Source organism: Coregonus clupeaformis, chromosome 11 (assembly GCF_020615455.1).
Source record: "Coregonus clupeaformis isolate EN_2021a chromosome 11, ASM2061545v1, whole genome shotgun sequence".
Classification (NCBI taxonomy): domain Eukaryota; kingdom Metazoa; phylum Chordata; class Actinopteri; order Salmoniformes; family Salmonidae; genus Coregonus; species Coregonus clupeaformis.
The window spans coordinates 18,951,445-18,964,042 of NC_059202.1; the positions used below are offsets into that span (position 1 = coordinate 18,951,445).

Consider the following 12,598-nt stretch of genomic DNA (forward strand, 5'->3'; position numbering starts at 1 on the left):
TGAATCATAATCATTGTGATCATTTACCGTAGTTAAATTGCTAGACAGAGTTTGTCATTAGATCACTGTGTTTGTCAGTGTTCTGGCCAGATGGTTGTTTGTCAATGCTTTGGCTACCAAATAATCTCTCAATATTCATTAGAGATGAAAATATTCAAATGTTACGTCTGTCATGAGACTTTCATCACCCTGTAATATGAGCAATATGATTCTGATGCGCTGGTTTTGCATCACTGGTTATTTGGGTTGAAGAGATTATTGTTTATGTAATAACAGGATGTGCTATGCTCTTAGAATTCCTATATGGACACATGCTATCTAAGGCAGCTATTCTCTGCATGACCAAAACCTGCTCACGGTTGCCATTTTAAAATAGTAGTAGTCACCTGTAGTTAGCTGCTTCTGCTGTCTTGAAAAATACTGTTAAACGGCTGAGGGTAAATATTTCTGAAGGACTGAATCACACACACACACACACACACACACACACACACACACACACACACACACACACACACACACACACACACACACACACACCTGTGCAGTGTCCACACACACACGCGCACACATACTGTACACACAGAGATTTTTATGTTGAACGAACAGCTGACTTAAGACTTATTTTTATGTTGATCGAAAAGCTGACTGAAGACTTATTTTTATGTTGAACGAAAAGCTGACTTAAGACTTATTTTTATGTTGATCGAAAAGCTGACTGAAGACTTATTTTTATGTTGATCGAAAAGCTGACTGAAGACTTATTTTTATGTTGATCGAAAAGCTGACTGAAGACAGGATGCTGGGCATTCCTGTGGTTGTTGCACCTTGCTGAAACAATCAAACAAGTCTTTGGTTACCTAGGCAATGCCTCCCACAATGCAGCAGCACACATAGAAATATAATAAATAGAACAGTTGGAACCTCTAACCCTGGGCCTCCCTAAAAACACGCCACTTCGATACAAGTTACTTTTCGTAGCAGGTTAGGAGAGCATTTCCCCTTACCCTTTTCCTAATCTTAACTTTAATTCTCCTAACCTGCTACGTTGATTCTCCTAACCTACTGTGTAAGTTCTCCTAACCTGCTACGGAAAAGTCGTAGCTGTATCGAAGTGGCGTATTTTTAGGGAATCTCCTCTAACCCTGGCAATTTGACTGGTAAACTCATGGTAACACTTGCAATGGCTGCCTGGTATTGTGATGCAATAATTTCCATGGTAATGTAGAATGTTCATTCAAATGATTCTAACTGATGTGGCTCATGTAATGGAATGTATTTTTTGTAATGTCAGTTGAGTTGAATCAACAAACCACATCACGTATTTTAGCACAAATATGACTTCCTGCTTTTGCTCCTATGGGTAAACTCGCAATGGCCACCAGTTCACCCATTATGCCATCATTGACGTAAATGGGAATGCCTATTCTATTCATTATATTTCAATTTCAGCACATGCAGTCAGGAGTGGAGGAGAGGAGAAAATGTGCGTTAAAAAAAGGGTTTTACAGTGACCGCGGTCATTTGGCTGGTCAATTACCATCATCCAAAATTCCATGACGTGACCCTAGACATGTGGTTGTTTATCTACCATAGTTGAATGCACTGACTGTAAGTCGCTCGGGATAAATCTGCTAATGACCAAAATGTAAATGTTTATGTAAAAATAAACAATTGTAAAGCACACTGGTTATTGTTACATTGTACATTTTAGTCATTTAGCAGAAGCTCTTATCCAGAGCGACTTACAGTTAGTGAGTGCATTTCATTTTTTCTCATTTTTGTTATTGTCCTTGTTTTGGCGGTGGATCTCATTTGATTAATGCCCAGCATGCTTTGCAGTAGTTTATTTTTACATTTACATTTTGATCATTTACCAGACACTCTTATCACACTACAGTGCCATCAGCCTTCTGATACCAGGCCTGTATTCAATTTCTAGGATTGGTTGATTTTCAATTTCAGCATGTACGATGAAAATAAATTGTGTTTGGATCATCATTCTAAAGTGTCATGAGTCAATATTTTTTTCTCCCGGACAGCTGCTCTTTGAAAGGATTTCGGTCCCTGTGGATTTTCCTCTTCCACTCCTCTATCTGAGCTGGTTTTAGACCAGGGCATGGGTTGAAGCGGTGTAACAGTCCTACATTGAGAACAAGGGAAAGGAAACATTGGCTTTCCCCTCTGTGTACAGGTGACCTGGCCATACAGATCCACAGAGGTCCTATTCATTTGGCTCTGTGCCCATCGGGAGAATAGCAGAAACTAGACTAATCCCTATATTGATTTCACTCATAGGCACATTTGAGTACCAACAGTACCACATGTCATTATCTAAATGATAGATTAAGTTAACACGATCACTCTTGTACTGTAAAATAATGTGACCTCTGTTTTCAGTGTGATTGATTTGATTGATTGAGGGGGAAATGCTGTATAAATGAGGTGAGAGAAGTAACTGAGGGAGGTCACATTCTTACCCTAAACAGATCGGTGGATTGACTTTGGTCTATAAAAAAGGTTTTTGTTAAGAGAATTTCAATGTACTAACTCACCGTACTTAATTAAGTATTTATGATGTGCACTGACAGATTAAAAAAAAGAAGTTTATGCAAGGTTTTTGTCTTTTTCTAAGTGAACAGAGACATCTTGTGGAAGCACAGGTATACTGCATTTGACAGTTTTGAACTGTCATGCTTTTCTCAAAGAGTTCATGTTGCAGGATTATTTTGCCTGGTGTGTTAATGTTGATGCTGAGACTGTGTGCTTTCTATGTACTACTGCCTTAAACCCATATCCTGTCTGTTTCGTATTTTCCAGAATAACCACCTTGTGTTCCTGGCCGAGCTGTTCTATTGGTTTGAGGTGGTGAAGCCCACCTTTGTACAACCAAGAGTTCTGGACACTGAAGGTAAGACAGGGGAAATCGTTTTTTATGTAACCCCAAAACTGTTTTTTTGTGGGGGCAAACCTTCAGACATCCCAGTGAAAGAATTCCTGCTCTACGGATTGGTTTCAGTGAGAGTTATGTGTTTATGTTTTCAGAGCCAGCCCTCACATCGTTGAGGAACATGCCCTCTGTTCCCATCTCCAATGTCACCAAGAAGAGCTTCATGGAGAGACCGTCCAGCCCAGAACCACCCAGGTACTATTTGTTATTCATTAATGGTCCAGTGTGGTTCAGTTGGTATGTTTGATTCCCACTCGGGGCACCCAGAAGAAAATGTAGGCACGCACTACACTCTCAAGTTGCTATCTAGAACCTAAAAGGGTTCTTTGGCTGTCCCAATAGGATAACCATTTGAAGAAACCTGTTTGGTTCTAGGTAGAACCCTTTTGGTTCTAGGTAGAACCCTTTTGGTTCTAGGTAGAACCCTTTTGGGTACAGGTAGAACCCTTTTGGTTACAGGTAGAACCCTTTTGAGTTCCACATCACTAAGTACCTATCATGGTCCAAACACACCAAGACAATCGTTAAGAGGGCACGACAACACCTATTCAAATCATATCAAATGTTATTGGTCGCATACACATGTTTAGCAGATGTTATTGCGGGTGTAGCGAAATGCTTGTGTTCCTAGCTCCAACAGTGCAGTAACCGTCAGGAGGCTGAAAATATTTGGACCTCTATACCAGGCGGTGTCAGAGGAATGCCCTAAAAATTGTCAAGACTCCAGCCAACCAAGTCATAACTGTTCTCTCTGCTACCGCACAGCAAGAGGTACCGGAGCGCCAAGTCTGGGAACAAAAGGCTCCTGCACACACACATGCATATTGATGCCACACACAAGTACATTCACATTCCTTCACACTCTTCACATACGCTGCTGCTACTCTCTGTTTATTATCTATGCATAGTCACTTTACCCCTACCAACATGTACATATTACCTCGACTAACCTGTACCCCTGCACATTGACTCGGTTCCGGTACTCCTTGTATATAGCCTCGTTATTGTTATTTTATTGTGTTACTATTTTTCCTTTAGTTTAGCAAATTTTTCTTACTTTAAAAACACTTTGCATTGTTAGTTAACCTGTTGTATTCGAAGCATGTGACAAATAAAATTTGATTTGATGTAGAACCCTTTCCACAGAGGGTTCTACATGGAGCCCAAAAGAGTTCTACCTTGAACCAAAAAGGTTCTACCTGGAACCAAAAAGGCTTCTCCTATGGGGACTGCCGAAGAACCCCTTTGGAACCCTTTTTTCTAAGAGTGTACTGTAAGTCGCTTTGGATAAAAGTGTCTGCTAAATGGCATATACAGTATACACTACCGTTCAAAAGTTTGGGGTCACGTAGAAATTGAGCTCAGGTGCATCCTGTTTCCATTGATCATCCTTGAGATGTTTCTACAACTTGATTGGAGTCCACCTGTGGTACATTCAATTGATTGGACATGATTTGGAAAGGCACACACCTGTCTATATAAGGTCCCACAGTTGACAGTGCATGTCAGAGCAAAAACCAAGCCATGAGGTCGAAGGAATTGTCCGTAAAGCTCCAAGACAGGATTGTGTCGAGGCACAGATCTGGGGAAGGGTACCAAAACATTTCTGCAGCATTGAAGGTCCCCAAGAACACAGTGGCCTCCATCATTCTTAAATGGAAGAAGTTTGGAACCACCAAGACTCTTCCTAGAGCTGGCCGCCCGGCCAAACTGAGCAACCGGGGGAGAAGGGCCTTGGTCAGGGAGGTGACCAAGAACCCGATGGTCACTCTGACAGAGCTCCAGACTTCCTCTGTGGAGATGGGAGAACCTTCCAGAAGGACAACCATCTCTGCAGCACTCCACCAATCAGGCCTTTATGGTAGAGTGGCCAGACGGAAGCCACTCCTCAGTAAAAGGCACATGACAGCCCGCTTGGAGTTTGCCAAAAGACATCTAAAGGACTCTCAGACCATGAGAAACAAGATTCTCTGGTCTGATGAAACCAAGATTGAACTCTTTGGCCTGAATGCCAAGCGTCACGTCTGGAGGAAACCTGGCACCATCCCTACAGTGAAGCATGGTGGGGGGATATTTTTCAGCGGCAGGGACTGTGAGACTAGTCAGGATCTAGGCAAAGATGAATGGAGCAAGGTACAGAGAGATCCTTGATGAAAACCTGCTCCAGAGTGCTCATGACCTCAGACTGGGGTGAAGGTTCACCTTCCAACAGGACAACGACCCTAAGCACACAGCCAAGACAACGCAGGAGTGGCTTCGGGACAAGTCTCTGAATGTCCTTGAGTGGCCCAGCCGGAGCCCGGACTTGAACCCGATCAAACATCTCTGGAGAGACCTGAAAATAGCTGTGAAGCAATGCTCCCCATCCAACCTGACAGCGCTTGAGAGGATCTGCAGGGAAGAATGGGAGAAACTCCCCAAATATAGGTGTGCCAAGCTTGTAGCGTCATACCCAAGAAGCCTCAAGGTTGTAATCGCTGCCAAAGGTGCTTCAACAAAGTACTGAGTAAAGGGTCTGAATACATACGTAAATGTGTTATTCAGTTTTTTATTTTTTATAAATGTGCAAAGATTTCTAAAACCAGTTTTTGCTTTGTCATTATGGGGTATTGTGTGTAGTTTGATGAAGGGAAAAAGATATTTAATCCATTTTACAATAAGGCTGTAACGTAACAAAATGTGGAAAAAAATCAAGGGGTCTGAATACTTTCCGAATGCACTGTAAACGCTACATGCAACAATTTCAAAAGATTTTACTGAGTTACAGTTCATATAAGGAAATCAGTCAATTGAAATAAATAAATGAGTCCCTAATCTATGGATTTCACATGACTGGGCAGGAGCGCAGCCATGGGTGGGCCTGGGAGGGCATAGGCCCACCCACTGGGGAGCCAGGTCCAGCCAATCAGAATGAGTTTTTCCCCACAAAAGGGCTTTATCAGATAGAAATATTCCTCCGTTTCATCAGCGGTCCGGGTGGCTGGTCTCAGATGATCCCGCAGGTGAAGAAGCCGGATGTGGTCTTGGGCTGGCGTGGTTACACGTGGTCTGCGGTTGTGAGGCTGGTTGGACGTACTGACAAATTCTCTAAAACGACATTGGAGGCGGCTTATGGTAGAGAAATGAACATTCAATTCTCTGGCAACAGCTTTGGTGGACATTCCTGCAGTCAGCATTCCAATTGCACACTCCCTCATCTGTGAGACATCTGTGGTATTGTGTTGTGTGACAAAACTGCACATTTTAGAGTGGCCTTTTATTATCCCCAGAACAAGGTGCACCTGTGTAATGATCATGCTGTTTAATCAGCTTCTTGATATGCCACACCTGTCAGGTGAATAGATTATCTTGGCAAAGGAGAAATGCTCACTAACAGGGATCTAAACAAATTTGTGCTCAAATTTTGAGAGAAATAAGCTTTTTGTGCATATGGAACATTTCTGGGATCTTTTATTTCAGCTCATGAAACATGGGACCAACAGTTTATATATATATATATATGACCTCACCTAAGTAAAAGTATGTGGGCTACTGCTGTTCTATTGCAGTCATCAGGTCATTATTGTAAAAGACAATGTGTTCTTCATATTGTTCTTCATATTGACCTGGTTAAATGATGGTCATAAATAAATGTGTATATATATATATATATATATATATATATATATATATATATATATATATACACACATTTATTTATGACCATCATTTAACCAGGTACATTTATTTATGACCATCATTTAACCAGGTTGGTTATTGAGAAGTCTTGTCTCTCTGGCCAGACCCACGGTGCGCTGCACGCTCCACTGTGAAAAGAGACTAGTCAATATGAAGAACACATTGTCTTTTACAATAATGACCTAATGACTGCAATAGAACAGCAGTAGCCCACATACTTTTACTTAGGTGAGGTCAGTTCAGTACAGTTCAATATAGTTCAGTACAGTTCAATATAGTCCAGTTCAGTACAGTTCAATATAGTACAGTTCAGTACAGTTCAATATAGTCCAGTTCAATATAGTTCAGTTCAGTCCAGTTCAGTACAGTTCAATATAGTCCAGTTGAGTCCAGTTCAGTACAGTTCAATATAGTCCAGTTCAGTACAGTTCAATATAGTCCAGTTCAGTACAGTTCAATATAGTTCAGTTCAGTCCAGTTCAGTCCAGTTCAGTACAGTTCAATATAGTCCAGTTGAGTCCAGTTCAGTACAGTTCAATATAGTCCAGTTCAGTACAGTTCAGTACAGTTCAATATAGTCCAGTTCAGTTCAGTCCAGTTCAGTATGCCCTAGCTCTTCTGACCTGGATTATTTTGATGTGGTTATCTGTTAAAGCTACAGCATCTACATGGGATATTGGATAGAGGTTATGCAAACCCATCTGGAATGTATTCTGGGTTGGACATACATGATATATCGCTCAAGCTATGGGGCCAAAGCTTTAAAAAGCTTTCATTAAGTTTTCATGATTGTCAATTTAATTTTCTAAATGTCTCTCCCTCTAGTCTGCCTCTACGACCTCAACCTAGGAACTCGGGTAACAAGATAACTTTTGGCTTTCAACATTAATAAACATTTGAATTTGAATGGAGTCAGTTGTATCCGATATGAGATGCTTATTTTGTTCATTCTCATCATCAAGGTGACATGAAGAGATCGACCTCAATGTCCTTTGTGGATGGCTGCGTAGGAACCTGGCCCAAGGAGCAAAGGTGTCATGGACTACGTGAATACGTTTGCATTATTGTTTGGTATATGAGTAGGATGTTTCTGATGTGAAATTGGACCCCTGTTATGCTTCAATTTCTCTTGTTAGTTGTGTCTTACTTTTTGGGCTGTAGGATTATTAAAAGCACTACACACATAACAATGGATGGATGGATGGATGGACTGACGGACTGTTTGTTTTTGCCAGGTCCGGGCCTTACGGGGTATCCTTCGACATTCCCTTCGACAAAGAGGACACCACCCAGACGTCCACTCCCCCCGGCCGTGGCATGACTCACTCTGCCAGCACAGAGGGCTTCAAGGTCCACCAAATGCCCAGGGACATGAAGAGGAAGCTGTCCTTCCAGCCCATCAATGGGCCGGGCGTGGGCATTGAGGACGAGGGCTGCCCGGACAGCCTGGCAGGTCCTGATCTGCCAAGACAGCCTGGCAGGCCTCAACCCTCTGGAGGCCTGCTGAGGTTCCCTGATGGCTCCTCAGCCCTGGATGGGCATGGAAACGGCGCAGCCATCCCCAGCATGGAGGAGGCCCTCCAGATCATCCACAACACCGGGAGGAAGCCCACACAGTGCCCCCTGGCGGAGGGCATCAACCGTGGCTTCTTCCTGCACAGTCAAAACCGGGGCAGAGGCGTAGTCGGCCTGGACCCCAAGGCTCAACCGGAGAACATGGAACTGGACTCACTGAACACAGACAACCACGTGAGGACGGAGGACATCGGCGAGAGGCTGGACGAGGACTCTTCGCTGATGGAAGCTGCGAGCATGGAACTGGACATGGACACACCCAGCACCTGCCCCAGCATTTCAAGCTACGGCAAATCTCCCTCCACTAGCTCCGGCATCAAGATGACCAGCTTCGCAGAGCAGAAGTTGCGGAAGCTCAACATCCCTGAATCAGGGAGAAGAAGCAGCAGCAGCGGGGGCGGCAGCTCCTTCAAGACCACTCCAGAGGGCTCGGAACTGGGCCTCCCCTTGTCCGTCTCCTGGGCACCCACCCCAGAGCACAGCCCCGTCCATCAACAGAGCATGCCCCTTACCCAAGCCCCTCCCACTGGGCCATCCCAGGCCCCTCCCCCTAGCGACCCGGCTCAAGCCATGGCATCGGAGATGGTGCAGCTGCGCATGCGCCTGGAGGAGAAGCGAAAAGCCATTGAGACACAGAAGAAGATGGTGGAGGCGGCGTTTATGCGCCACCGCCAGAGGATGGGCCGCTCCGCCTTCCTGGACGTGGTCAAGAGTAGGAGAGGAGGAGATGGGGAAAGGGGGAATATGACTGCGGAGGAGGAGAGGAAAACTGGGAGGAGCAAAGCGGACATGCCCTCTGGGGTCTGCTGGCTGAAATCCCCAGGAGGCAGCATGAGAGAAGAGGGAGGTCAAGGTCCCAGCGAGGTGGATCTAGCAAACTACACACGCTCCATGGAGAAGCTCAACCACTCACTGGGCTTCCTGCAGATGGAGATGCAGCGCCTGGCCCAGCAGCAGGAGGTCATCATGGCCATGAGGGAACAACAGCAACAAAAGGCCTGGGTCATCCCCCCTCCCCAGACCCAGCCCTCGCCCCAGAAATACGCTCGCACCTCCGCCCGATCCTCCGACTCGCCCTCCCCGGCTGACTCGCCCCGCTCCACCCACCGCTCACCCACCAGCATCAAGAGGAAGTCGGCCTCCTTCCACTCGCGGAACACCCGCACGCCGCGCCCCAGCGAGCTTAAGCTGGCCCCCTATAACCGCTGCCTGACAGCGCCCCAGTCCGTGGACAGCCTCCCCCGCCTACGCCGTTTCTCCCCATGCCAGCCCATGGCCTTCACTTACATGGGGGACAAACCCGCCGGAGACACCACCGAGACCGGAGACAGGGACACTGAGCCTGTACTATCCCCAGAGAGAGAGGCTGTTAGTGACTCGTCACCCTCCTCCCCAGCCAAATACAACCAGAGAACACAACAAAGGACCCTAGAGATTTCCAAGAAGGATGAAGATGAGGTAGACGAGGAAGATGAGGAGAAGGAGATAGAGGAGCAGAAGGACAAAATGGAGGAGATCCAACCCATAATGGTGTCGACCGTATCTGAAGTGCTGGCCCAGCCAGTGAAAGAGTCCTTTACGGTCACCCCCACAGAGACCCCCCTTATCTTAGACATGTTTGGCCAGGCCAGAAGCAACCTGATTGAGGTGCCTCTGTATGTGCTCAAGCCCCTGGAGGGAGAGGAAATGGAGGAGAGTGAAGACATGCAAGGGACCTATGGCGATGACCACAACATGGCCTGTGGCTTTTTCTTTAAGGTATGAAGTTAAAGATACACTATGGAAGTTTAGTTGCTAATAGTTGTGAGCCACAGGAGGTTGGTGGCACCTTAATTGGGGAGGACGGGCTCGTCGTAATGGCTGGAGTGGAATTAGTGGAATGGTAGCAAATACATCATACGCATGGTTTCCATGGTTTCCATGTGTTGGATGCCATTCCATTTGCTCTGTTCCAGACATTATTATGAGCCGTCCTCCCCTCAGCAGCCTCCACTGTTGTGAGGTCATTTCAATATTTCTGTCCATTTAGGGAACCCCTTTTGGCTCAAGAGCTCCCCCAGAGGCAAACGTTCTGTATAGCCTCTTTAATACAGTTGCTATTTCAACTGTATTCACTCACTGAACAGTTGGAATGGCTTTAATGTTGGGGAATATTTTCCATCTGAATAATCTCCAAAACAATAGCCATCACATAAGTGTGTTATTTTAGCCATTTCATCAGTGTGTAAATGACAGATTCTGGACATTTGACTGCCAAAAATTACTATTTTCCTATGTAATTGAAAAAACCTGTGCCCCAGTTCTATGACAAAGCAATTTGCTTTGGTTCTGTTGGCAGCCATCTTTGTTTTTTGAAAGGAAACACTCTGTTTTTAATATGAGATGATGAATGGCTCTTTAAAGAGGTCGGGCTGAGGACAACATGGTTCTTCCTATTGTGAGGACGGTAGCTAGCCAGTCGTCTGTGGCTTCATCTAGGTCAGGAAACTGGAGCTTGTGAATTATTTAAATGCAGCTGCTAAGAAGTGGGTTGGCAGAGATGTTGAGCTAGTTGTAGGATAGCTGTGATGAGGTCACGATTAAATCAATTTTTTTATTTTATTTTTTAGTCATTTAGCAGACGCTCTTATCCAGAGCGACTTACAGTTAGTTAGTGCATACATTCTTTTTTTAATTTTTCATACTGGCCCCCCGTGGGAAACAAACCCACAACCCTGGCGTTGCAAGCGCCATGCTCTACCACTTTGTATTGGATTTTGAGTGTGCCATAGTAAGAAATATTGGTCAGTACAGGGATGTTGCTATTAGAGAGAGCACCGTTCACAGTTTAGTTGTAAAATTGCTTTAAATAAACTCAACAAGGGGCTGTCGCTTAGACTCTTAGACAAAAAAAACCATGTTCAATTAATAATCTCCATTGAAAGTGCTAGCATGTTCAAGGGAGAGTCTCCACTTAAAGTGATTTTCAGTCCAGAGGAGTAGGTACTGTATAATATTGGTCTGTGAAACCGCTCCTTTTAATGTACCTGAAAAAACAACAGCTCACATTAGGCAGGGAATTCCTGGACCACATTCAGTAGCCAAACTGTGTGCAACGTTGCAGATAGAAATGCCATGAATAGAACCAACGTGATTCCTTATTCTACATATCAGAGAGGCATGTTTGTTCTACATACTGTCGCGTATTTCTATCTGAAAGTTGGCTGAATGCGACCCTGTAGAGAGGGTTCCTGGCTGTAACTGTTTGTGTGTCTCTGTCTCCAGGGTGATGGGAAGGAGGAAGACAACATGGCGGAGAGGAGGGCTGCTCACCTGGAGAAGAGGCTGAGGAGGAACAAGGACACGCAGCAGAAGAAGCTGCAGCAGGAGGCGGGGCTAGAGCAGAAGAAGGAGGAGTCACGGTAGGCTATGTATTCCCTCCCGCCCACACAGGTGCACGCTTGCACATACCAGACCCACGTCCAGACACTCCCACTTGATTATAGAGTAAACAAAAATGTTGTCACACGTTGCATCACGCTGTTATATGTTAATCAATCACATTGTATTTGGTCAAAGTGCATAAAATGCTGATGCAATGGATCAAAGTACCTTACTACTGATTGTCTGGTCGTATGCCTCCATCAGGAGTCACATACTATGATCAATTACATACCATAGTTTATGTATGATTACGTCCCGGTCATAGTTTTAGCTGTTCTTCATCTAGTATAATCTATTGTCTTCTATTGACGCTGTGGTCACAAGTAACCTGTCCTCTTCCTCTTAGAGTGAAAGCGGAGGAGGAGCACATGAGGAAGGAGGAGGGGAAAGTCCGCCGGGAGTTAATCAAGCAGGAGTACCTGAGGAGGAAGCAGCTCAAGCTCGTGGAGGACATGGACACGGTGATCAAGCACCGACCGTCCGGCGCCAAGCAAAGGAGAGCCCGGCCCAAGTCCATCCACCGGGACAGCATGGAATCCCCCAGAACCCCGGCCAGGGCAGCAGGTAACCGTGGCAATGACCTCTCTCAGGAGTCGGGGGTCAATGTTGGGGTCGTGTTTGGCGTGGCGAATGTGCCTGAGCATGCCACCACAGCTAGCTCAGTGCCACCTGTGATAAAACACTGTTTCTCTGCAGCTCAGCATGGCTTCTTATGGAAGATTAGAGACTGTTCTAGGTGTAGTTGAGATCTGCATGCAAACTACTAGTACTACTAACAAATTGCATTGCTTCTTTGTGAAAGCATCTTATTTAAAATGCAGTAGTTAACCCTGCCGGATTTCTTAACCGCTTTGCCAAACCAATTTGACTCATTTGATCTTGTAATGTAATGTGTTGCATGAATCGATCTCTGGTAGTCTGGCAAAGACACTTAATTATGCTATGTGGGACGCTGGTTGGTTTCCATGGCAA

At 45.1% G+C, this 12,598-nt stretch overlaps 1 protein-coding gene across 7 annotated transcripts in view; it reads left to right on the forward strand.

The window, feature by feature from the left end:
• Nucleotides 1-12,598, forward strand: part of LOC121576499 (calmodulin-regulated spectrin-associated protein 2) — a 109,591-nt gene that overhangs the window by 93,446 nt on the left and 3,547 nt on the right. For all 7 annotated transcript variants that reach the window (XM_041889679.2, XM_041889682.2, XM_041889681.2 and 4 more), the window contains exons 7-13: nucleotides 2,821-2,911; nucleotides 3,046-3,145; nucleotides 7,454-7,485; nucleotides 7,591-7,660; nucleotides 7,864-9,961; nucleotides 11,468-11,604; nucleotides 11,973-12,190. In XM_041889679.2, coding sequence (XP_041745613.2) covers nucleotides 2,821-2,911; nucleotides 3,046-3,145; nucleotides 7,454-7,485; nucleotides 7,591-7,660; nucleotides 7,864-9,961; nucleotides 11,468-11,604; nucleotides 11,973-12,190 — 2,746 coding nt within the window. The remainder of the gene's footprint in view (nucleotides 1-2,820; nucleotides 2,912-3,045; nucleotides 3,146-7,453; nucleotides 7,486-7,590; nucleotides 7,661-7,863; nucleotides 9,962-11,467; nucleotides 11,605-11,972; nucleotides 12,191-12,598) is intronic.